The sequence below is a fragment of the Diadema setosum genome, chromosome 2, assembly GCF_964275005.1.
Source record: "Diadema setosum chromosome 2, eeDiaSeto1, whole genome shotgun sequence".
Lineage (NCBI taxonomy): Eukaryota > Metazoa > Echinodermata > Echinoidea > Diadematoida > Diadematidae > Diadema > Diadema setosum.
In genome coordinates, this window is record NC_092686.1 from 45,608,056 (window position 1) to 45,635,925 (window position 27,870).

The 27,870-nt window shown below is 37.0% G+C and overlaps 1 protein-coding gene across 1 annotated transcript in view; it reads right to left on the reverse strand.

The window, feature by feature from the left end:
- The window catches only part of LOC140246051 (protein DENND6B-like), a 34,465-nt gene extending 11,052 nt beyond the window's left edge, over nt 1-23,413 (reverse strand). Inside the window, exons 1-8 of the mRNA XM_072325495.1 lie at nt 23,212-23,413; nt 17,182-17,220; nt 15,820-15,862; nt 15,313-15,428; nt 7,654-7,734; nt 6,180-6,285; nt 3,081-3,223; nt 1,719-1,835 (exon numbers count right to left, since the gene is read on the reverse strand). Coding sequence (XP_072181596.1) covers nt 1,719-1,835; nt 3,081-3,223; nt 6,180-6,285; nt 7,654-7,734; nt 15,313-15,428; nt 15,820-15,862; nt 17,182-17,220; nt 23,212-23,397 — 831 coding nt within the window. The 5' untranslated portion in view covers nt 23,398-23,413. The remainder of the gene's footprint in view (nt 1-1,718; nt 1,836-3,080; nt 3,224-6,179; nt 6,286-7,653; nt 7,735-15,312; nt 15,429-15,819; nt 15,863-17,181; nt 17,221-23,211) is intronic.
- Nucleotides 23,414-27,870: the final 4,457 nt, after the last annotated feature.

Here is a 27,870-nt window from a genome sequence, read left to right on the forward strand (position 1 = left end):
GAATATCAAGGCTCCTAGGATCTATTTATCCAATGATCCATACATGTAATCTCCCACTCTCACCCAGTCCCTTTTCATCTTTGACCAGCAAACTTCAATGTCTATAATTCTAGTCATTACAATGTCAGTCCTGAGGAGTATGGAGATATCACCATATTCCAAACATGTGTGTATTAATCCATTGCTATTCTATGTGAAAAATCACTATGAGAATCTTGTGATGAAATGCTTTGGTCTTTGATTCACAATTATGAGTTTTGTAAACTTCTTTTATTTGCATAATATTATGTATCAGTGCAACCAATGGAAAACCATTCTTCATAACTTTTGAATGCAAAGAGAAGTTTGACAACTAAAATATTTTAAAGGAACTATTTTATAGATGCATTGTTGCTTTAACTGATGCATTTCCTAAAAACCCACAAAAATTATACAAAGATACAACAATCATGAACCAGAAAAGATAATTTACAATCAGCACACCATAGGATGACTGATATGCTTGACAAACACTATACATTGACAAAAACTGACACTCTTTGAAGTGAAAGAAACTATAAGCAAAGGTTCAACCACAATAAAAAATAACAAATTTGTAGATCTTAAAGGGACTGTACAGTAATGGTTGAGGTGGGGATTCATGTTTTGAACATTCCTAAGCGAGATAATGAAAAGCCTCTTATGAAATATAAAAGAGCATGTAATTGAGTATATGAATATAAGAACGACCCAAGTCCAATTTTTGGCCAAATTCATTTTGACATGGGAAATTGTAGCTTATGCATGGACTCATCTTGTGTATAAATGATAAATCCTAAATACCCCCGGAAGTGCCTGAAATAAATGAGTTAAATCTTATATGAATGTAAGAATGAAGGACTTGGGTCATTCTTACATTCATATTATAGCGCCCTCTCTCGTCCTTTTCTCGTCTCTATAGCAGAATATCATGTATATGAATCAAAGAACGACCCAAGTCCATATGAATCAAAGAACGACCCAAGTCCATCACACAAAATGGCCTCTCCACAATTAATGTTAATGTTAATTGTCATAATAATATATGTTATAATTTGTACATACAATGTTGCCTTCCCATCACAGTTAAATAGAATATTATTGGACAAACAAAAAAGATATGAAGTTTTTTTTAGTTTACTCGAAATGGTCTTCCATGGACTTGGGTCGTTCTTATATTCATATACTCAATTTTAAGAAGGATTCAACGTTTATTTGATGAAAATTGGTTTTCAAATGGCTGAGATATCAAAAAAAGTGCTAATAATAAAAGGCGACATGCCATAACATTATTAGGATCTCTTTGTTTAACCTTATTTTTGGATATCTCAGCCATTTCAAAACTGATTTTCATCGAATAAACTTTTGATACCCCTTAGAACTGCATGCTCTTTGACATCTCATATAGTGGTTTCTGAATATCTCGCAAAACGTTAAAAGCTAAATTCTCACCTTGACCAGAACTGTACACACCCTTTAACATAATACCAACACAATCCTCAATGTTGCCATATTTCATATGAATGGAACATATCTTGTCTTGGAGTCCTCAATCTATATCAAGAAAATTTTGTGTCATCAGTAGTGAGTTGCAGATGAATTCACAGAACATATTCATGTTAAAATTAATTCTTCTAAAAATTAAAAGCTTGCACTGATCTGCCCTATACTGATATTATCAGAGATAAGCAAATCTCTACCTCTCCGGTGAGTACCAGCTCCCAGAGCAGCTGTATGTGAGGTATGACGGGGTGAAGGCATCTGAACATCTCGGGCTCGCTGATGGAAGGCACGACAGTCAGGGGGGAGCCCATCAACTGTAGAGGACAGAGATGGGGGTGTGGGGACACGGGGGCAGGACAAGAAGGTGGGGACAAAGGGGTGTGGATGAGGGGGCGGGGACAGGGGTGTGGGGACAAGGGCACAGGGACAAGAAAGTGGGACAAGGGGTAGGGACAAGGGACAAGGAATGAGAGAAAACAATTTGACATGCTGGCCATCAAAGCACATGCATGAATGCAGTCATGGGTATCAAGCAAAGAATCAAGGGTTGGTACAGTACATGTAGTACATGTATCTGTGCCATTACAGTGATATAAATGCCAACAGCTAGTTGCCTTCATCCCTATGGCATGTCAATCACAAAGATAGTCAAGATTTGACTTCATTTGTCATTGTTGTTTTTGACCAACTGATTTTTATGAGGTACAGTGATGGCAGTCAAAGAAAAGACAGGCCCAGGTTACAGTGGACAGAACTATAATCATTCCTGCACTTTGTTTTTCTGCAAGAGATTCAAAGGAGACGAGAGTATGTACTTACATATTGCTGCCAATTAAAACATCATTGTTATCAGATATTGAACAAATAAAAAAAAAATTAGGTATTTCATAAGTGAATATAGTGCACAAATACAAATGTTGAAAGATGTGCCACATTTACATGGATAGTAGTTCACAGAGTGTATACAGAATGAAATCATATTTCTTTTAATCTTATGCTTTATATCCATGTCAATGTATCTGTCTTTTCAACCTACTCGTCAACAATACATCATGATGTACCATCCATTCATATTTGCACCCTACAGCACAAATCTGCCACGCTGGTATTCTATCTATCCATCAAGAAACTCATCAAGTGTGGAAGAGCCGTACAGTATATTTCGTGTGCATACCATTTTCGGGAATCAGAAATTGTAGATTTTTTTTTTCATGTGGTTGAATTCATAACTGAGAAACACTGTAATGGAATTAGAAATAGTTGAAATCCTTTTTCAAAAGAAATGCTAGCAATTTCCCAATTTGGAGACCATAAACACCGCATGATGTTATAAAACACATTGTTTTTCATTTGCTATTACTTTCTGAAATATCAGGTGACTCACAAAAAAAAGAGAGGAGGAATCTAAGTTTGCTTATGACTGGAAACCTTGAGGCAGTTGACATCGGTTATATTTTTTCGATCTATTTAGACATGAAATATAGTGGAAATAATTAACAGTGGACTTGAATAGGAAAACTGTGGACTCATGGGTGGCAAGTATTTGGGTGGACACTGACCTCCACTGGACTCTTGGCAGAGGCTGCAGCACTAGGTTTGTCCTGTCTGGATGGAATGCGGACCTGCAGGACACAGCCCATGATTGGTAGGTGGAGGATCTTTCCTGGGCAAGGTGCTGGCCACTGGTCAATATCATGGCATGCTGCAGTGAATGGTGACCAACATTCACATCACATCATATGTCTTTCAAAATTTAGCACCATTAAAATGTGAGTTTTCTCTACTAAATATGGATGTACATTTATAGTCATATTCTATACGGTCACATTTTTATGATCACATTCTATCGAAGGTGACATGTACAGTTTTATACAAACTGCAGTTATATGCTGTACATGACTGTGCATGTAGGAAATGCGTGACTGTAGAAGTTTTTAACTTTTGCTCTAAAATGGAGACATATGAATAAGAAATGTGTGAAATAATGCTGTTGGTAATGGCAAAAAGGCAAAATATTACCCAAACAGGTATGCAGGAAGTATCACAATCTTAGTGCATACCTGAGTGACCATGGTTACTATGTGATATTCTATAACTGATAGCCTTAACTACATACATCTCCCCATAGTGGTGAGAGTGGATCTCATGAAGCTTGTTGGCTGCATGCAATTCAATACACCTGCTAGGTTCCTATGCAATCATCATGTAAAGGTAACATTCTACCCACCCAATACTGAACAGGGAGGGTACTTCTGGAATAAAAGTTGTGTACTGCGATCGAAATGATTATGTAACTTTGGTCTCAGAATACTAAAAAACAACTCATCATCCCATCATTCACATCAGCCAGACAAGTTTGTCAGTAGCGCATTTCAACATATTGAAAGCAAATTCCGAATGGTGGAAGACAACTTTTAGGCCCTTCTGAAAACTATATTTTAGCTCTAATACAATTCCACACAAATATGCAATCAATCTTACTCATATGTATACATACACACAGTTGCACACTGCACATACATCATGAATGTATACAGCACATGCCTTTGAAGTATGGGTATCTTGTTCAACTGTTTTTCAATATCCAAACCATAAAAATTGTGCAGAAAAAGGGAACACACATACAGTGCATCAATTCAATGCATCTTTCATCAAGGAGTATTTGTTAGCTGGTGACATATCAAAGCATATTATGAAAAGTGCATACAGATTTGGAAAAAAAAAACAGAAGGAAGAAACAAGCCTTTAACTTGTCCAAACTTATATAAAGTAAAATGTTTGCAGAAGGCCATAGCTCTGATATCTAATCATGGGTATTTAAAGGAAATAGATGATCTGACTACAGTTTAAAAGGATATCATGAAACTGTAAAGCACTGCCATCATATACTAATCCCCTAACCTTCATGCCTTCAAGTCTACAATAGTACAAGTGTAAACAACAAGTTGTCATTACAACACTCACTGAACCTTGGAGCTTTGTGATTATGTAACATGTGGACAGAAGTTACTCACATACTTATGCCTCTAATGACAAGTTAATTACGTTGTAGATGAATAATGCTCTGTAGTCTTGAGCTTTGAGGCATGTGACTATGCATCATGGGTCAAGTGTATTACCACAAAATTTGATATTACCCTGTAACAGTTATGGTAGAACTAACATTCTAAATCAAAATTTCTTTACTCTCACTCCTTAAAACTAGTATTTCATCAGTATTCATGTATATCTAGCTGATAGCATGGCTAGGTGCCTGATTACAATGCTGACTTAACACTATGGTATTTAACTATTAGCATCTGGACATGTCTTGCAATGTCTGCAGTAGATTTCACGCTTTTCAAGATTAAAAAGCAGTGAGATGATACAGCAATGAAATGAACCAGACAAAGAAACATACATATTTTAATACATCAACACTCAATCAGTGACACACACATAATTATACACTCACAAAACATACAAGCACATACACACAAAGGCAGCTGCAGAGTGTTCACTGATTCTTCAAATTGTTGTTTGTCTGTTTGTTTGAGTTTAAGACTGTTATTTTGCTATAACCTGCCCAAGTAGAGTGAAAATCACAGATAGTATCTCTAAAGGGGGTATCTCACTGAGCGGCGAACGTTTGCGAACGTAGCGAATTTGGTATTTCGCCAGGGTTTGTAAAGGGTTGCAAAAGGTTCGTTAACAGTTGCAAGAAAGTTCGCAAACGGTTTTTAGTGTCGTAAACAGTTTTTCTTGTCGCAAAGGAATTTTGAACATGTTCAAAATTTCTTTGCGAACCTTTGCAAATTTGTATTTTCGCTAACAGTTGCAAACATTCGCAAAACACTCGTAAGAATTCGAAAACGGTCGTAATACGGTGTCACTAACATTTTTATTTGATTCGCCACTGCTTGCGAACAAGTAACCATATGGTTCCTATATAAAAGCTCCTGAAACAGGCAAAGTTCCACTCTAAGAAAGTTCTTGAAGCTCTTGACATCTCCATCATGTAATTGCTGCAAAAGCTTTTCATTGACCACAGTCTGTCCTCTGCAACAACCACTCTCTGACCCAAACAGTCTTTCTTTTCTTCTTCCTTTCTTGTTTTTCTTTATCTTCTTCTCTTATGTTGCACGATAGCTGTAGCAGCAGCCTGGCAAAGCAGCTCTTCAAGGATAGCAGCACGTTGAGCCTCTTCTTGGCAAAAATTTATTTCCATATACTGGAAATCCATCTTGAACGGTTGTCACAAGAGATCTGAATTAAGTGGAAGGTTGTACTTTCGTTTTATGGGTGCGACTATACATAATCGCCTGGTACTTTTTTAGGTCCCAGAACATTCGCAAATTGTCGCAAAGGATTTGCAAACAGTTGCTAATATTAGCAAAACTGTCGCTAACATTTGGAAATTTGTCGCTAACATTTGCTAACAGTCGCTAATAGTCGCCACCTGTGTTTCGCAAACACTTTCACAAACATTCTCTGAAGTGTTGCTAATTGTCGCTAAGCATCGCTAACAGTCGCTAACTGTCGCTAATGGCAGAAGCGAACCTTGATTTTTCGCAAACATTCGTCAGAAAAGTTGGCGAATCTCAAATTCGCTACGTTCGCAAACATTCGCCGCTCAGTGAGATACCAGCTTTAGAAAGACATCACAATTATGACCATACCTGCTTCTATTGATGGTTCTCCATTATCAAAGTACTCCGGGGCAATAAGACTGGCCAGTTGAGTGAACAAGGTTGTAAAGGGAACCATGCTGAGAAGGACTAATGACTGAAATCAACAATACATCAAAAACATCAGTCACTAGATGCCTTCTAATAATGTTCTTGATGTCAATCACTCTTATCTCTGCGAGGATATACATATGGATATATTTTTTAACACATGTTTTCATGTGATTACAAGTGAGGGTATATCCATGGATATACATATATGTATGAGTCATTACAACTAATTTGTCCAAGCAAGAGCACTCAGATAACTACACTGTAGATGACAATATTCATTTATACAATTCAGACATGTCCTGACTATTTGCCAAAACTTGCAATTCTTACATTATTCAGAGACAAAAGTAGATATTTGCTCACGCTATCTGCAGTGTCATATCAAACACATTTTCACATCAAAGCAGTGTAAGATAAGAGTGTGGGATCCCTGTGCAAGTATAAACACCTATTGAAAGATTCATCAGCCAGATTTCTCGGAAATTAATCACTCCTTCAGGGAATCCTGTGCCGGAAAACCACAAGGAGGAAACTAGCTACATTGCCTTCAATTGATGACAGGTGCTTTATAAGGGGGTGGAGAAGGGTAAGCCCACATGTGCACTACAGCTCCTTTGACAAATTTTCATGTTGGCCAAATCCAAGAGTGCCATACAATGCATTGGTCATTTCACAGAGTTCATGTGCAGCCATATCATACATATCATGTGATTTAGAAATGGTAATGCCCGATTTGCTGCATAAGATTCATCACTTTACTCCTCATTGATGGATAATGTAGTGATGATATCGCTCAATGATAGCTATCAAACTGCAAAGTAGTACTGCTGGTTCAAGGAATTCTTATATGTGGGTGTGTGTGTTTGTGTGTGCCTGTGTGTGCCTGTGTGTGTGTGTGTGTGTGAGGGGGGGGGGGGTAATGGGGTAGGATCTACAAAGGTTGAGTGGCTCTATTACTGAGGACAATGTACACAACATCCCCAATTGTCTCCCTGACTACATTGGCAACAGTCTTCGCTGGCAAAACAATAAACTTAGCTCAACTTTTCACACACATCTGACAATGGGAAATGAAAGATGATTAATAGCTGACTGATGTATGCTGAGTAAACATTGCATACCATCATACATATGTATGGCATCTATACACACACACAGTACATATGTAGCTATGCTTTGAATGTGTTTGTTCGTGAGCAATTCCTTAGGTGCCTACAAAGAGTACAGGTTCAGTCATCTTATGTTTGCCAATTAATAATGCTGAATAGACTACATACGTACACAGTCAAGTTACATTCAGTGAAACTTATGATACCTTCAACAATACTCACGAACAAATAAACTTTTGATGTATTTGCTATATGATATGCATTAAATATAATAAATCAACGTCTGTACTTAAAATCCTTACCTTCTGAAAATAGCCTCTTCTTGATGTCTTGTCTTTGACTTGCCTGAAGTACACATACCCGTACAAATGAGCAGCATCAGTCTGGAATAGAATAAGAAGAAAAAGAAACACTTAACGTACCAAAAATAATTTTGTCCAATATGACAAAATATTTGACAGTAAAACATATACAATGAGGCATGATATATTCAATCTTCTTATTCAATGTTCCTGCAAACTTAAGATTGGAATATCTCTTACACAACAAAATATTTCTTACAGAAATAATGACAATTTTGGAAAGGAACTTTTATGAAGCTGTTCAGAATTTCACAAGGACCTGCATTGTACTTTTGACCACTTCAGTTGTACAACTGCAGCGAGCAGCTAAAACAGCCACAGATATTTCCTGTGATTGATGCCTACTAACCATACTATCAAATTAATCCTGCAACTTTTCATTTACTTTCATTAACTTTTTTTTTTTTTCATTTACTTGGTTGCATCACAAGTCATACAACCCTTCTATAACTACCCATGACTGACTATGCTCAAATTCATGATTTGTCAAGCTTTGGTGTGTTACATATCACAAGTAGTTGTGCAACTCATGGGATAGGCAAAATTACGAGGCACACAGAAAGGTGATTTCAACAACTCAAGTCTTCAGAGCAAGAAGGACACATACAATGTTCTTGGGGAATTTCAATGAGACAGAAAAGGAGAAAAGGAAACTCAAGCTGGCAGGAGAGTCCTTTTGAAGTCAGAAATGCTACATTCAACCGATAACGCTGACAAAAGGCCCTCACAGCATCCCTGGAGAATGATTAGCAGTCTAGGCACTCAGTGAAATGGGGTGACATTCAATGCAAGAATGACAAAATTATACAATATTGTGAGGTTGTGCATGGAAATACTCTTCTCAGCAAAAGAAATATGGAATAAACATGATACTATATAGGACAGAGCGGTGTTTGGCAAAGGCCAGCTTCCTTGAATTTAGGTACTTTATCATATTATCATATCTACGGAATAAAAGAAGGAAAGGCTCCTTCAAGATATAGCCAAGGACTCTGGGTATGCTAGTGGGGTTTGTTTTCTCATAAAGAAACAATATAAACAACACAGAAGATTACAATGCAACTATCACACAAAAATTACAATATTGTATGGTATAACTTGGGCTAGATACATTTAGATAACCATGTTTTCTTCTTGAATGATGTTGCACTTTCATCAACAAAATCAAAAGGTGTACAAACATGATGGCAGACTGGTACTGAGGCTCGCACTCAATTGTCCATGCTCCAGTTTTGATGTTGGCTGATTAATCTGTACAATGAACGAAAACTCCTTGGCATTGTGTTACATAAAATGACGCAGCTCCAGGGCAGTGACAAACTCCTTGTGCTTCAATCGTGAATCAAACGAAAATATGTTTCCTCTACAGACTCCCAAAAGAGTAATCTCACATCAATCTCAAGTTGCTTATTCAGTTCAGGTGTGACTAATATGGGCCAAAGTATGATTTTGTGTGTGTGTGTGTGTGTGTGTGTGTTTGTTTTTGTTTTTTTCAAGTTTTTTAACAACTGATGAGCAGCTGAGAATAGTTGAAAAAAAAAGAAGGCACGTACACAGCTCATTGACAGAAATAGCAGTGGTAATGAGAGAGCAAAAATGAAAAAAAAAGGCTGTGTAAAGAAAAGAACTGTGGTTAAATTATTGAGTTATCTCTCTTCATAATATTGTGAGGGCTACACAATGAAGATGGAGGAATACGAAATCATGCTGAGGCTACAGTTTTGAAGCATCTCTCTCCATATCACAGATTGTACATACCCATATACAATCCCTATGCAATGTATCATGCATAGGGATTTCTTAGTACTGCCCCATTCACAGTCGCCTTGGTATTTAAAAAATATGTATGATCTTTGCTGCAAGGAGGAAATAACAGCTTGACTATGAGCATGCCAAGTTCCCATTTCCTACTATGAATATTTTATTGGAAGTAGTGTCATACAATTTGTGTTTCAATACAGTGTGTGAAATTCCTGATTTGATTATACTCCTTCTCTTCATTAGTATGGAATGGCACGATGTTCTGCCTTGCCTGGTATAAATGTCTGCTGTGAGAATGCAAAGTATGATTGATATCTAAAGAAGTACACAAGTAATAGGAAGTCAAAAGACAACAAGGTAGCACTGCTACTAAATGAGTCAACAGAGAGGAATACCAAATGACTGACTGCATCATCATCTTTTCAATGTTTGAAACATGTTTCAAGTATACCCACTATCAAAATAACAATTTGCAAAGGTCTTTCAGACCATGTTTTGCGAGTTGTTACATTCCTTATCTCTATCCTGAGTTGAGAGGAACTCCTTGTCACCGCACAGCTCCATTGCACTGTTTGACCAAAGGAGCAGAGATCATAAAGATGGCATGGATAGGGAGAGCTATACACACATTTCAAAAACAACTTCGCATTTTGATCTCTCCAGAAACATATTTCTGGTTCAAACGCATTTGAGATTGCACTTTTTTGGTGTTTCAGAAAGATATTTCTTATCTCAAATCAGTACAGCTTTGCATAAATTCTTGTCATTTGTAAGAATCTCCCCGAAGTCATTTGGAAACCTCAATTCTACACCAGAAGTGGCTTGATAAGTGCACCCTCTGAATACACGTCTCAAAACTGTGTATAAATCTGTTGTATGGGCAATGTATAAACCACCATGTGTACAGACATGTGCATCTGGAAATTTAATATTGATATACAATGCTATATAGCCCCATTACTCAAATTGCAACACTATGACCTCCACCAAGGAGGTTATGCTTTTTACTGGCATTGGTTTGTTTGTCTGTCTGTTTTAAACAAAAATCAAAAAGTTGCAAATGGATTTGGATGAAAATTACAGGAAAAGTTGATAACAACACAAGGAACAGATATCGGTTGTGATCCAGATCACAATCTGGACGCAGGATTTTTTTTTTTTTTTTTTAAGATTCTATATCATCGGCAAATAGGGCCAATAAACTAGGGAATTCAAGTTGCCAATATTTAGGGAGCACACATGCACTTGAGGGGCAGCAGGAAGCTAAGGTAATACTATTTTTTTTTTTTTTTTTTTTTTAAGGAAAACTGGGGATCATTGGGAAGTAGGGCCACTTAATACTGCATAGATGGATATACACTGTATCTTTATGGGTAAAGTGCTTGGCAGAGGCCTGCACTCTCTGACTGCTTTTCTAGTAGTTACATTCTGGTAATGAGTGTATAACTGTACTGAAGTCAGATATCAACAGAATTTGACTGTACATGTACACTGTAATGATTGCTAACTTCACCAAGCTTTGAATGATAGATTTTGACTTCAGTATTCATTAACAAAGATTTTTTTGTTTTTGTTTCATTAACCTTTTCCAATTCATATATCAACCTGTTACAAAGAAGAAAACCAGCAGTATACAAAGGTGGCTAAAAAGCATCACATACAGTTTGTACATATTTCTCCAGGGCCTCATAAGAAGAGCAAAACATACAGTATCTGGGGTGCAAGTGATTCTCTCAATCATTCACATTTACTCATACTACGTTACTTGGATGGGAGATACATTCTGCATAATTTTATGAGCACTATAGAAAGCATTATTTTGTACATACTACATTACATTAATGTATACATTCCACGCACATCTGAAACACAATAAGGCCAAGCCTTGAGCAATGATGCAGCGCTGCTGATGTCAGAGATAGTCAATAAAGATCTCCCGCTCCACTCCATATTTGATTGGTTCTTTTTGCTGGGGCAATTGATGCATTAGGCAGAAGTAATGCAATACCCACTTCCACCGTCAACAAACGCCTGCAGTGTCATGATCATCTCATCTCCCCATGTTTGTGTTACAGGTCTCCAATGCATGCATGTACACACATCCTGCAACTTGACTCCTGTCTCTTATCGTGCACTTCAGTCATAGGGAGTACATGTCCCTAGCAATCAGATGACATTTTATAATCATATAGATCTTCCTTTTCTTCTTCTTCTTCTTTTTTTTTTTGGGGGGGGGGGGAGGGGGAGACATTAAGGACAGGGAAATTGATCTGCAAACTCCTTATGAATTTTGTGTAAAAGTTTGAAAATGCTCAAGGCCAATCTTCATTTGTATAATACATGGCACTGCTGTAATTACATGTCAAAATATCTGAAGTTTCAAGGTCCATTTTTTTTTCAGGGACATACAAATGTGTAGGTTGATAATCATTGTCATAATGATGACTATAGTGATGGCATACATCATAATTACATTGTATAATGCTTGATATAATAACAATATTTGATTTTACTACCACTATTACTACAACAACGACTGTGGTCCTACTCTGCTGCTACTACTTCTAATACTACTACTGCTACAGTACTACTACTACTACTACTACTACTACTACTACTACTACTACTACTACTACTACTACTACTACTACTATATTGTATAACTGTTAATACTGATATTGATATCTAATGATAATGTTATTGATATCATTAATAAATAACAATTGCATTTATCATTGAATTCATCACTATGACAATGAAAATGATAAAAGTCAACATTTATGTTTTTCATTAATTTGGTCATCACTGAAGAGATGAGTATAAAAACAATCAATAAGAAAATTACCAAAATCATCCATGTAAACATAATTTTGAATTATTATCATATAAGGTACCATATATCTGTCAGCAGTTGAAAACCTGAATCAAACATACAATGCGTACCGTTATGTACAAGTCTTCCCAAGTCCAAATCACTTCAGCTTCTCTTCAAATATAATGTTTGCAGGAAAAAAAAAAACAGCAACAAGAGCCATCTCATTCCCAAGACAGCCATAATCGGCTTCACTTATAGATGGACTATATCAATGCAGCTGCATCCAAGGAGGTCGTTAGTTGCACCACACAGACTTCTTATACCTTAGTAAGTAATCGTTTCTGCCCACTTTCTATGATACGCTCACTTGTGAAAAGCACACAGGCAAAAAAAAAACATAGTATAAAAGGAAACTTCACTGATTCATTGCCAGTTCTATAATTCAGAGACAAGGCATACATTTGTTCTACATAGTATAGCACTCTGAATCATCCCTAGACTAAAGAGCACTTTCTCATCAGTGTGCAATTAAAACAGCACAGAAAAGATAGATTCACAAGTGGAGTCTGCAGCCACAGTCTAACTGACACAAGCAGTATTGTGAGTGATAGGTCATGCAAATGAATGCAAGGTCCAAAGGCACTGAAGTACAGGGATAACTATTCTCGCTGTAGAAGGTACAGAATACCAAGCACCACTGATAATGAATTTAACAAAGTCTGATAACTTTGTGTTCTAAATATTGCATTATAATTAGATATCATATATGAATTTGCCCACAATATTTTCTACATACAGCTGTATATCACATTAAAAATTAGTCCTATCAATGCATTTGGAATTTTTCCATCATACATGTATGTTCCAAATTATGTCATACATGCTTTCCATGAAAATTATGTCATACATGCTTTCCATGAAAACTCTGTCTCAAGTGCAAAATGATCATTAATAGCAGATCATTGTACATGTACATGTAACAACACAACAACAGCAAAGTTAAAATAATGACAACAAACGACCAAACATATAAACTTGGACACGCAGTCACATGAATATGGCAATTCTCTAACCGTACCCTGTATGACCCAAGTAATGTATCTCACAGGACCCTACATATATTGCAATGATATGCAGACAGGGATGTAATGTGGAGAGACCAACAAAATGAATAGGTAGGGGATATACAGCACCTTACCCTCATTTTTCAGCTTCTACGAAAGATGAAATGAAGCAGTCCTTAATTGATACATTGTGCATTTTTCATCTCAAGGGCTTACCAAATTTCTAATTATCAGTGGTGCATTGACTTTTTGTTTTCACTTCGCTTTTTGTTCTCTGTTGGCTTATAACACTGTACCTGTAAATGCAGTTTTCAGTACCACACAGTACCACACAATATCTAATGAAGACAAAATTTGCACATAACGCTAAATACTACCTGAGTACCTAGCACATGTCTTCATGCAAAATCGTCTGCATTAATATTGTACAACGCTAACAAAATACTGCACAGAAATGTTGCAAAGAAAGCAGTCTAGGTGCTAAAAGACTTGTTCCTGGTGATTTTTGTAAAAACATCACACGGAGTCAATACATGCATCTGTCAGCAATGTCACACAAAAAGAGCACTTCGGAAAAGATGTATTATTTTTTGAAGTACAACACTACAGAAGTCCCATGATTCCAGGGGGAAAAAAAAACTAAACTCTTACATATCGTTGGTATAGATGTCTCTGCTTCTATAATCCTTCTAATTCAAAATCATTTGATGTCCTCATTTCTACTTCAAGTGTCAGCAGAGCCGCCAATGAGCAAAATGTCATGGTCTGCCCCAGGGCAATTCACAACGGAGTATCATGCAGCTGTAAAAAATCAGCTACACCCACTTTCAAGGCATTGCTTACATTGAATACAACAGTATACGGATGCATCCCTCTGCCCCCCCCCCCCCCCCCCCCCATGGCACTTCAGGCAAGCAGTCAACCAAAACAGTATTCTAGAGGAAGTTTGTTGTGCAGCCCAAGGAATGTGGTAAATTATGTAAAAGAAAATGATACTGAAATACATTTGTGATGTCAACCATTCACAATGTCTCAAACAATCAATGTTGAAGATTGCGTACCATGAAGGCATGTCGCAAAGCTTACCAGTACATTTCAACTGTAAGAGCTATAACACATGTATTATACACATTCCTTGTACGTGTACATCATAGAGGGCTGACAAGACCATACACCTTCCGTGCTTACATGGATGTACAATTATGTGTCTTTGCTATCAGGCATAAAAAGGTAACTGAAGCATATCCTAGATCTTGGTTACAAGTTACTGTTCAGTTCATAGCTTCTTTTTTTTTTTGTGAACATATAATGTTCACAAACTGCAACATGCAAGATAATACTGTGGTATTTATGTGATGAAAGGATACTGGTAAATTTCTAAATGAAAATTCAGATAAAACTTGCCTGTCAAAGGATATGCCTCAAACATAGAAAATTGCAAAAGTGCAAAACATGTGTAGAATATCAACCACAACTTTGGCTCCAAAGCTCTATGATTCCTATGAAACCTAGGAAATTGTAATTGTAGTAAAACTAGTCACATGTGAGCCAAGTGTTACCCACACACAACAACTAAGCTGTAAGATATTCTGTTCAACTGCAATATGTATTTTTGCAACGACCTTTATAAAAATGTAAATTACCATTTGTAGTAAGATAATGATACACAACCACCTGCATCCGAGAAGAAAGTAGCACCCTTGACCACTGACTACTGTAAAAGTGGATATTTTTGTGTGACTAATGTTTTGCGCTCGGTCAGGCAGGAAGAGTTTCACATGTTTTTACTTCTGCAGAATTAAGACATCAAGTACTGGAACATACGGCAAGCAAAAATAATCGCATGCTCTTATTTTTGTGTCAGTTTCTGGTTGCGCAAAATGCGCGAAAGTTATAACACCGCGAAAATTTCCACTTTAATAGTAGGTAGCTACCCTCAAGCTGGACTTGCAGTCTAACCTGTAATGTTGGAAGGCAATTCCGGTTGTACTCCAGTCTCTCCCTGCTATAGACAGGCTCCCTCTTGCCAGGACAGCGTCGGATCCTAAAGCTGAACTCTGTGTCACCCATGCATCCTGCAACACACGAGTACAGTATATACACTATTAGCACCATTCACTCTATACTTCTCAGATGGTTTTAAAGGAAATCAAAGCCCAAATATAAATGTGGATTGAGTGAAAGCAGCAATAATCAACAGTACAACACTGTATTAGGGCAATTACCCCCAGAGGACAATCCTCCCCCCCCCCCCCTTGGCCTTAGAAACATTTGCTTACAACAAATCAATAAGATATATTCTACTTTCTCCAAACAGACTTAATTTGTGATGTGGTTCTTAGCCAAAAACAAACAAACCAACAAACAAACAAACAAAAAACAAATATAGATAGATAAACTAAAGACACTACAAATAAATGTAAAGAACTCAACAGAAATCAACATGTACCAGAACATGAAACCTACCTGAATTAGAGTCTGGAAAGGACAGGTAGCATATATTCATCTTCTGCAAATGATAATCAGAGAAGTAAACCACATGAAATCCTTCAAAGTTTCGATATCAATGCTTACAATATATATGTGTACTTACAGTATATAAAGTTACAGCAGCAAAGTACGTGTATAATACTGTACATGCACCTGTAAGACGTTCTGAAAAAAAAAAATGGTTATAAATACAATGAATACTGCTATACACACTTGTAGTACAGCTGTACTTCAAAACTTGCTATAGTATGCAGTTTGTACCTAATGACTAGAGAATGGTGCTTTACTCAGAAATATAATCATTAGGCCTACACATTCCACATTGCATTACATTGCGCCTTGTCTAGTCAACATGGTACATTGTATAAATTCTATCTTGATAGGGGTGGTCACTTTTGACACTCATGCTAATAATATTCAGATTAATGGACAAATAGTTGTAAATGCTATACCTCATGTATAGATTAAATGATAAATGTTTAATTATTGTATGTGCTCATAAGTTGCTAGTATAGCAGAACAGCAAATGGCCATACTAAAGAAACAGCTACAATATGTACTTTGCAATAGACCATAAAAGGGAAAAAAATTGTGAAGGAGTTCAAACAATTAAATGTCATTGCATGTCTCCAATTTTATTCATGCAATGGATTCTCTCTATATAGGAGGATTACTATCTAAACTCTCATACATAAAATATTCACCGCACGAAAGCCACTATTTTCATGACACACCTTGAATACAGAAACTGTATGAACAGGTACAATGATTATCGAAATAACAAATAAACTGGCAAGCATGATAAAAGTCTGTACAAATATATGCCAGTCATATCAATAAAGTGTATATTTTCCAAAATATACCATCATTCCAAAGAGCAACAACATCCGTCACCCAGCGTCACCTACAAGAGTGACTAATACTCTCCCGAGGACGTATAGTGCACACCTGCTAAATTGAATTCAATGCATACATGCAATTGCTGTGTGCCTCTATTACCGTCTCTGGAGCATAATGAATTGGGCAAATTGGACTGTCAAACCAACTGAATTGAATTTGCACAAATTTCCAATAACCTCCCTACACTGGCATGATGATATAACAGTGCACTTTAGTACTGAAATTATATGTATGGCAGTGAAAATGTTCCAAAAATGATGAAAGTTTTATTTTGCATGTACTGTACACTTAAGAAAATCACGGCTTACAATTGAACTCCTGCGCACGCTGATATGCTACTCCCCAATGCTTTTATTTTCTCAATATATTTATTCACACATTTGTGAAGTAGAAAACATAATGAAAATAAAAAATTGAAAGAACATCACAGCTGCTTACCTCTTTTTCAGTGAGCTTGATATGACCAGGATATATAAACTGCAAATAAAGATATATGTGGAAAAATGTTACTTTTTTTTTTAAGGTACTTATCTGAAAAAAAAAAAGAGTGACAGGTCATCTCAAGTGTCAACACTTTTCCTGAGAAGCAAGGTAAAACGACATAATGGCATTTTTTATTCATTCAGATTACTATGCATCAACTTCGATGAAAAGTACACATATTAGTAGTAAATCCAATTATCATAATTATAAGCACATTCCCTACACTATTAACACCATGGCCACTGACCAAGCACAACTTTGGCCAAATACAAGTTGTACATAACTACTTCTGATCTGTTTGCAAATTTTACATTTTTTTATGTGGATGCGCATGCATTTGTCGGATTTTGGCAATATCTCTGATCAAGCATTTATGTCAATATGAAAGTATACAGATTACTATTGCACCGCTAGACAAGTGTGTATCACATTGAGTCATCCATTCTTACTTTCACATGTACAGGTACTGTACTGGGAGTGCTAAATTACAAACATGATTGCAATTACGATTCGAATCATGGTTCATTCACATAATCTTGAAAGGCTTTGCAGATTCTGCAGTTTTCAATTTCAGAGCGAAGAGGGGAGGCTTGGTTTCTTTCCAAGCTCCCATCACACTCTTGAGCCATAAGTTGCGGGCACTTTGACTGCAGCGCAAGCATTTGAGGAGTGCAGTCATTCTGCAGAAGTGGTGAAAAGGTTACCATAAGCTCCAACCCAAAAAGCATGATTGGAGGTCAATTATCGGTACACTCACACAGTCGTTTCAGTGCTTAATTCTGGTGAAGCGGGATTGGAAAACACCTCTGGATCATGATTTGAATTACAACTCAAATCACCCTCCACAACTGCAGTTTGCATTCACACAGCAAGAATGCTTAATGTGAAACACTTCTATTGATGCCTTATTACAATCATGCTTCATGAAAGCTACATGTAGGTATGTCACATATACTCCTACACTGTAGGCTGTGATCACTAGGCATGAAACTAAATATTTACCTTATTAAAACTCAGATATTTTTTATTTCAGTGAGAAGTAACTCAAAATCAGTCAGAGACAAAAGGTTGCAAAATTGTTTTGTTGTTGCTGTGTCTACACATTTTAGCAAGCCAGTGATATGTCAGTTAAAGACTGCATGGAAAACAAAATGAACTTTAATGATTTGCATGGTGTTAGCACTACAATGTACTACACATACATTTACATTGCATATCACATGTGGGAATTACTAGAATACTCACTCTAGGGGTACCAATAAACTGTAAACACTACAGTATATGAATTATCTTTAAAGATAAACAATAAATGTATGCTGAAAGTAGCAACATATTGTGTGGTTACTATGCCACGGTATTCCATTGGTGTTCATTTGGCGATTTCAAGTTTAGTGCTAGTGCTAAGTGCTATCTCAGCACTAGCACCGGTGATAAAACCGAACCTGAAATCAGTCGGTGTTGGGAGGTTGACCTCAAAATTATGACGTATTTTCGGTTGCTGGTGCTGGCCTCGGTGTTGAATGTCATCTGCTGAACCGAGCTCCGCCGTTTTAGTTAGCAATTTACGTGTTTTTCCCCCATTGACTACCACCAGCCCTAGGGATTATCATTTTCATCATTTTAAGTTCGGCGCCGGTGTGAGTGTTGCCGTGCGAGATGCACATTCACTTCCATAATAAAGTCTACGCTAATGCAATGGTCACCATCGTAACGTACACGAACACTCCAGACATGGCTATATGAATCCAAGGAGGTGGCACCTCCCTGATGAATCTGAGCCTGGGAGCAAAATCAAGATAATTGTGCTTCAAAAAAAGGATGAAATTTGTGGTATTTTACAGTGTACTCTGTCTTCCTTTCATGTGTCTAAAACTAAGCAGTCACGGGTGCATCATGTAATATTTTACTGTAATCACGAGCAATCATTTTTTTCATCGCGCAGTTCCCACGGACTTCGCGGTGCTGCAACCCCAACAACTCGTGCTGGGGATGTATAATTTTGATCAGTATCGCTTCGTTAATCTGACCGTCGGTGTTGGAGCTCGATTTCAGGCAGTTGGATGGGAGATAGCACTAGCACTAGCACAGAATTTGAAATCACCCATTGTTTATTTAAATATTTGACAGCAGAAGAAGAATTCTACTGACAATCAATTTCTTATCTTTTTTTTTTAGTTCCTTTCTGTTAGGAGGTACACAACAACAACAAAAAAAAACATTTGATGTTAATAAGAAAAAAATGGCATTTCATCATTCATTTTTCTTCCAGGTACATTGTGTATATATTAAGATGTAAATATTGCATTGTCAGAGATAATGTGATTTAACATTTGTGCATTTGATAATCATGCATAGTTTGTAACATCAGTCTTCCTCAGGTCTTTCACCTTCTGCCAGAAGGTACAGTACATGTAGTCACAGGCCATTTATTTAAGAAAAAAAAAGGGAAAAAAATATTTTCTTATAAATTTTATTTCATTTTTTTTTCTTGCTCTGTCAAGTCAAGTGATTTAAATGCAGGTTTTGAAGTGTATGAGTTGATAATGAGAAAGAAACCACAGGATATCATATAGAACACTTGAAGGATACACATGAGAAGAAAAAAAAAATCACCATCATTTGAATGATGATTTCAGTGGAAAATCTCAGTTACAATTTTGTAGGATGTGTGGAAAATGTGTACAAAAATTACGTTAGAATCACAATTTCAAATACTCCTAATTCTACTACAGAGGTGAAATCTATTGAGAAAATCACTCGAATTATTAATAGATTCTAGTATGGTACGTCTTGACCTCCAATACGTGATTTGGGTGGCAGAGCTTACATGACCTTCCAATCACTTCCACCAATATACAATGTAACAGTCCTGCACTGCACCACATGTGTAAAATAATTCATACTGCCAGTTGATGCATGGCGCACTAAAAAGGGCAAGTTTCATTTACGCGGCAAAAAGGATAAGGCCATGCCTTTATTCCAAGAAATCACATTCAAATCACAGTTTTCAATGTAAATTACCCTGTGTATGGTGCGATCATTGTAATAATGAATTACAATCATCCTGATCATGTAATGGCTAATGCTAGTAAAATTTTTTTTTTTTTTTTAAGTTTTATTCCGTGTATTGGCTCTTGGTGTAGATTAACCGCACCAGCGACCCCAACCCGCACCATACAGCACCTGCGCCGGGGTTAGGTGTAGGCCCTAGATCTAATATAATGCCGAAGGTTGTTAATGTTTTTGTTTTGAACAGATTGATCATTGAAAACATGCATCGATCAAGAAAAACAGCCAAATCCCTGATGAGGCTAAAGAGAGGTGAAATCAGGGCAGGTAATTCTCTTGGTAATAAAATCATAAAAATGTTAGACCTACAATGTACACCTCTACTGTACTGTACTCTATTCTGTTCTGTTTTTTTTTTCCTTTTTCTTTTTTAGAGTTTAATATCTTCTGCAGTTTTCATGGTTTTAAACTTACTTACAAACTATATTGCTAACAAAAGGGCAAGGCCCAGTATTAAGGGTAAATTGGCACCTCGTCTACACCCACCCTGTCCACTATCCACCTAGTCTAATGCCATCTCGTCTAAACCCACTTCGTCTACTACCAACTCGTCTACCAACCATTTTGTCTATATGCCAATTAGTCTAATTGTCATTTCGTCTACTAGCCATTTTATCTAATGTCCAATTTGTCTAAGTCACATTTCGTCTAACACCCATTATGTCTATTGACCATTTCGTCTAGTAATCATAAGGTCTATGAATAGAATAGTCTACAGCTCATTTTGTCTAATACCCAATTGGTCTACAACTCATTGTCTAATAGTCAATTAGTCTAATAACCAGTCAGTCTACTGCCAACTAGTCTACTGCCTACTGGTCTACTCCCAACTCGTCTACTCCCAATTGGTCTACACCCAATTGGTCTACTCCCAACTCGTCTACTCCCAATTGGTCTACTCCCAACTCGTCTACACCCAAGTGGTCTACTCCCAACTCGTCTACTCCCAACTAGTCTACACCCAACTTGTCTACTGCCAACTCGTCTACTCCCAATTGGTCTACACCCAACTCGTCTACTGCCAACCCATATCTACTGCCAACTCGTCTACTGCCAACTAGTCTACTCCCAACTGGTCTACTACTAGTTATATATATATATATTTTTTTTTTTGTTATTTAAGTTTACTTCATCCATTTTCTTTTTTCCCAATTAAATAGGTTGAACACTCTTGGTGCCCCATTTGGTTTAAATTTTTATGTTCTAATTATGACAATTTTTTAGGAAAAAAAGATAATGTCACAGTGTGAAAAACTTGCTGTGTTATTTTTGTGTTGGATGTGTAATTTATATCAGAAGCAATCATGCAGCATTTATATGTCCAAACTTCAACACTCCATCCATTCAACTTTGATACACAATCATAAGTATGGTAAAAATGAAAAGGAACACATTAGAAGTACATTATCAGTATTCTTTATTCTGTGTGCCACATACTGATGTATGTAAATGGTTAAATGCACAAAAAAGGTTGAAACATATACACAAAAATATGATTCATGCCAATATATAGCTACTACTAAGATGAATAATTTACTTGCCTGCAATGTACTCAAATCACGTTTCGCGAGGAACCCTAAATAAGCATATATATGTCCAAACTTCAACACTCCATCCATTCAACTTTGATACACAATCATAAGAATAATAATCCATCCAACTACATGCCCACATCGTAACAACTAGAATAGTCTAATATTCCTCGCGAAACGTGTATTGAGTACATTGCAGGCAAGTAAATTATTCATCTTAGTAGTAGCTATATATTGGCATGAATCATATTTTTGTGTATATGTTTCAACCTTTTTTGGTGCATTTAACCGTTTACATACATCAGTACGTGCCAGACAATAAAAAATACTGATAATGTACTTATAAAGTGTTCCTTTTCATTTTTACCATTCTTATGATTGTGTATCAAAGTTGAATGGATGGAGTGTTGAAGTTTGGACATATAAATGCTTATTTAGGGTTGGAGTTGGGAGTAGACCAATTGGGAGTAGACCAATTGGGAGTAGACGAGTTGGGAGTACACCAGTTGGGAGTAGACCAGTTGGTAGTAGACCAGTTAGGAGTAGACCAATTGGGAGTAGACCAATTGGGAGTAGACCAATTGGGAGTAGACCAATTGGGAGTAGACGAGTTGGGAGTAGACCAGTTGGTAGTAGACCAGTTGGGAGTAGACGAGTTGGGAGTAGACCAGATGGGTATAGACCATATTGGGTATGGACAAACTAAGGGTTGGACGATATGATAACTAGACAAAGTGAATGTAGACTGAATGACTTGTAGACGAGGTGGGAGTAGACTAACTAGTAGTAGACAAAATAGATATTAGACGACATGGCAAATAGACATTGTGAGTGTAGACGATTTGGCTATTAGATCAATTGTTTTGTAGACGAAATGCTCCTTAGACGAGTTGGGTATTAGACAATACGGGTAGTGGGCAAAGTGACTATTAGACAATATGGGTACTGGACAAAACGAGTTGTAGACCAAATGGGTATTAGACTAATCGGTAATAGACGATATGCCAGTAGACCAATTGGAAAATAGACATAGTGGCTGTAGACGAGGTTACTATAAACCGTATTAAGTAAGGCTTTATTTGCCCTTTATTGAATAACTTATGCCACCAATATGTAATCTTAACATCAAGCATTGATCATCTGATCATCCTCCCACGTTCCATCATTAATCCACTTGCTACACAACGCAACGTACATCTTGTGTAGTGGCGTGCCCAGGCAGTGAGTGCATCTCAACCATATCAAGATTGAACTTTTGAAGAAACGTCATTATAATTAACATGATGTCGGATGATAGGCAACACACCACAACAGAGACAACGCATGGGACTGGTGATAAAAGTATAAACTACCGGTACTCGCTTGAGATTGAAACACTGCTTACCTCCAGGGCTTGTCCCAGTTCCAAATCGAACGTCACGACACAAAAGCAATGGAACCATTCTGAAAATCTATCCCATGGCAGAATTGGTTGTGATGTGTCAGAAGAGTTTTCACCAACTTCATCCATATTTGCAGTGGAAAGTCGCCGAAAATTGTCTTTGTTTTCTTCGTCTCGTATGGTCGCCATTGATCCGCGACATCGCACTGAAGTGATCGATCGATACTATCCGTATGCGTACGATCCGTACGATACTAGTAACACTTCAGCCTCCTAGTATTCGATCGTAACCGTGTGCGATTACGCAGTGGTGATCAGATAGAATCCCTCTGTTGGTGCGACCAGTCGAGATACACCTCCTGCAAATTAATAGTCAAGAGTGTATCCCTTCTCATCTGTGCCAATGGATCAAAATGTGCACAAATTAAACACAAATGCCTATAAGACAGGAAATCGATGTGGCACACAGATGGTCGAAGCTAGGGAAAGACCATCCTGATATTCTTTGCATGAAAACACAAATACAGTAAATCAGAGTCTCTGACTGTGAAAACCAGACGAACCATGGACCTACGTAGGTCCATGGACGAACCAAGTCAGAAAACGTGTCAAAGGGTTTAGCATTTTTATTTCATTAGACCTACAAAATAGAGTGACTGCATGATTTTGTGGAGATCTTTCTCTGCACTATAATAACTCCACCATTAAGTGCAGTCTTCACTTTGACAATGCGGTACTGAAGTTTTGTCAACTTTGGGCATAGAACATCAAACTCCTTTTTGCTAGCTCGAAGTGCCTGGGCTGAAAAGCAGACGAGCAAACAAAAAGAAACAAACAAACAAACAAACAAACAAGCAACAAACCATTTGATTTAATTTTTTTTTTTTTTGTTAGGTGACTACACTGTCAACACAGTGCAAAAGTTTGCTTAAGTGGATCGACGCCTCGCATCCCGCCTGCTCGATCAGATCTATTCTTTACCTTTGGGAGCAGCGATTTTAAAAATGTTCAAGATATCACATTTGATGCATATGTGTAGGTCTGTTGTATCACAAAACATCCTACCATATAAAATCTTAGCAATAAAGCCTTAAATATAAGGTGATATCAGTATTTTTCTCAGTAAACCGTAACTGTACACGGTTTAATCTGGAAGCATTCTTATTATAACTATCGTTCACATTTTGTGTATTTAACAATACTTAACATTGATTATACGGATTTAAATTTTTACAGTTGTTGTTTCTATCCCTATCTCACATTTTAGAAGTATTTTAAAGCACTAATGATGGGTTTTTGTTTCATCTGCAAATGGTAAATTATGCCTTATGTATAAAGCCTACGCTGCATGCATTTCTGACATAACGAGTGTGGTCAACATAGTTTTTTTTTAATCGTTTATATTGAATAATTATAATTACTTTTCATATATTCCATGCCTTAACCTACTATTGAGATATCACAATTATTTCTACAATCCGTGTCTAAACCTAATTCAAAAATTAAAAAAGGTTTAAGGCCAAGCACCCCCCCCCCCCCCCATCCGACACCATCAGCCCCAGGTCAGCTCTTCTATTATACTGCACCTGAGGTATGAGTTTTCTTGTTGTCTCCCTCTGTATACTATTTGTAAGATCGCAACTGCTGATCTATGATACATCTATAACAAGCATGTCGGGAAAAAGGAACCAGTGGGAATCGAACCTGTTATACTGACAGGTGTGATTCCCGCTGGTTCTTAGTTTGTATACCCATGCATGCATAGCTCATCCTGTTGATGACGTATACAGAAGAGAAGGGGGCATACAAGGAGGAGGAAAAAATACTACCGTTTTTTTTTTTCATCAATACTCAGTATACACTACAGCTGCACATGCATTTTTCTTGATTTAAGAAAGGTATTACATCTTCTGCGCATGCACTTTTGGGATTTCTCAAAGCGCCGTCTTGTTTTGTTTAGTACGCGGGCTGCCATGGCTTTCGACGGTGATGATGAGATCAAAGCGCAGCAAATCATAATTATTAGAAATGGTAGTGTGACTCTTTTCACAGAAACAGGTGCATGAATAAATAATAATTGTTTAACGAGCGGGGACGAAAAAAAGAAGAAAATCACTTTCAGGAAAAAAATAAACAGATAAAGTGTGATTTTAGTCAATATGGGCATCAAAAAGAGAAGAAGAAGAAGAAGAAGAAGAAGAAGAAGAAGAAGAAGAACAAAGAAGAAGGGACAAGTCATAAAACCGGTTTATGTGCTGTTTGCATATTCACTTTTTATATAAAGTTCTCTTTTTTGGGGGGAGGGGGAGGGGGGAAAGGGGTCAGGAGGGGGTCAGGAGGAAAGCGAATTCTGCCAAGACTCAAATGCACCTTACTTGATGTTACGCGTCTTATCTGTGTAGGACCTGATCATCCAGATATACCTCTCCACACTTGGAATTCCTAAGAACCATAATACATTGTAGTTGGATTTTTTTTTCTTGTCCCAATCAAAAGAAAAAAGTAATGCGAATTTAATGTGGAGATGATGGCATGCCCTCATCATTCTTTCCGATCAAATGTATGCATGAAGTGAAGACGTAATAACCCTGTTATAACTAGTTGCAACTCTTTCTCCAAAACGTCACCATTGCTATTATGTTTTTCCCTCGATAATGATTTGATGCAAAGGGTTTCGTTTTTGTGTGATTATCAGGAAAACTTGTGAAAATTTAAATTTCCGTATCTATTGTCCTGTTCTGTTCCTTTTCATTTCTATATAGACACATGTACTTATATACAAATATATATATATATATATATATATATATATATATATATATATATATATATATATATATATATATAAGGTCTTATTTACCCAGGGTATTAGTCTCTTCAGTGTTGCCATTGCTCTAACAGAGGGCCCTGTCATCATTATTACCCTAGTTGCCATAGGTACCCATTTATACACCTGGGTCGAGAGGGACATGGTGAGTAAAACATCTTGTCCAAGCACTGGGCGGGATTCGAACTCGGGAGTCTGAAGTCTTATCCACTATGCCACAGCGACCCACTCTCCTATAGGCCTATAAGCTGGTTTTTATTATAGCGCATTACAGACTTCTTAAGAATTTCAATGCGCTTTACAGACTAATGTCACTAATTCAGGCCAATATATATATAAAAAAATTATCAAAGATTTTCTTGTACTGTCAGATGAACTCAATTATTTTATTCAATCTTATTATATAAGTTAATCAAAGTCAACTAAAAAATGGAGCGGTCAACTGACACATCTCCCTGTTCAAAGTGTTCGCGCCTTTTTGGGGTGAGCTAAAATAATATATTCTAGTTCAGAGTGATTGATTTCCTCTTTCACATTTTTTCTTTCAATAGTATATTTGACTTGACTCTTAAAAAAAGAATAGAATAAAATAGATAATAAATTAGCAAACAATAATTACGGCAAAAGACGGTCGACTTGATGCCAGGGGCTGAAATGGTTTTTGTATGGTTCTTGCTCGAAGTTAAGAGGTACACTATATGCGACTATATAAAAGTCTCGGTCGTGTGCTCTGTATCTTATAGAGATAGGAAGAGTGCCCCCGGCAACCGGACTGCCACAGAAGCTGGTTACTTGAAAGTTTAAGTACGATATCTGCCGCTATTCTAAGATGTTGGTTACCTATAACAGCATGTATCGCTGCTGCCGATTATTGCAAGATGGTCTGCGTAAACGGTATAAGTCTTCATTTTAATAATATGTTACACCAGCTAGTCCTCTTTCTGAATACTTTCATTGGAAATGAATGATCAAACCACAACTGAGTAAGATATACTACAAATTAAGATTTTTTTTAAGGTGTTCACGGGAGTGAAAAATGATTATGAATATTCAAATCGGTAATCATCCAATCGCCGACTGAAGTCTCGACGTGAGGGGGAATCCCACACAGGAGTTTATTCTGGAGTTTATAGTTACATCATTATGCGGATATATAGCTCCATGGTTGCAGCCTACAGCGTTAAAGGGATGATATAGCATTGGTTGAGGTGAGTATTCACCTTTTAACTTTTGGGGAGATACCTAGAAACCACTCTATGAAATGTCAAAAAGCGCACAATTCTAAGAGGAATTCAAAGTTTTTGGAATCGTTTTTGGAATGACTCATGACATCCCAAAACAAAGTGAAAACAAGGCGATCCAAATAAAAGATGGGTCCTACCTTTTATTAGTGTTGCTCTTCTTAGGATATATCAGCCTCACAACCAATTTTTATCAAATAAACATTGAACCCCTCTTGGAATTGCATGTTCTTTCATAATTATGTTATAAGAGGTTTCCCCGTTTGTCATTATGTCACCAAAAAACAAAGTTAGAAACTTGAAATTTAGTCGAAACTAAAACTATACTATCCCTTTAAGTCAGTGCAAGGGCCAGGAGCTGCTGAAGTACTTAACATAACGGTCGAGAAAATACATACATGAAATGCATGCAATGTTGGTCACTATCGCAGAATCACAGTACATGACGTAACGATGTCATCGACTCTCATGCCTTCCATTACTAGAACGCAGGAAACTCATTCTTTTTTACTTTTGAAATGAATTAAAAAAATATGTCCGAGAGATTTGCACAAATTTGATCCATATCAAACTCTGTGGCGTGTATGGTGACAT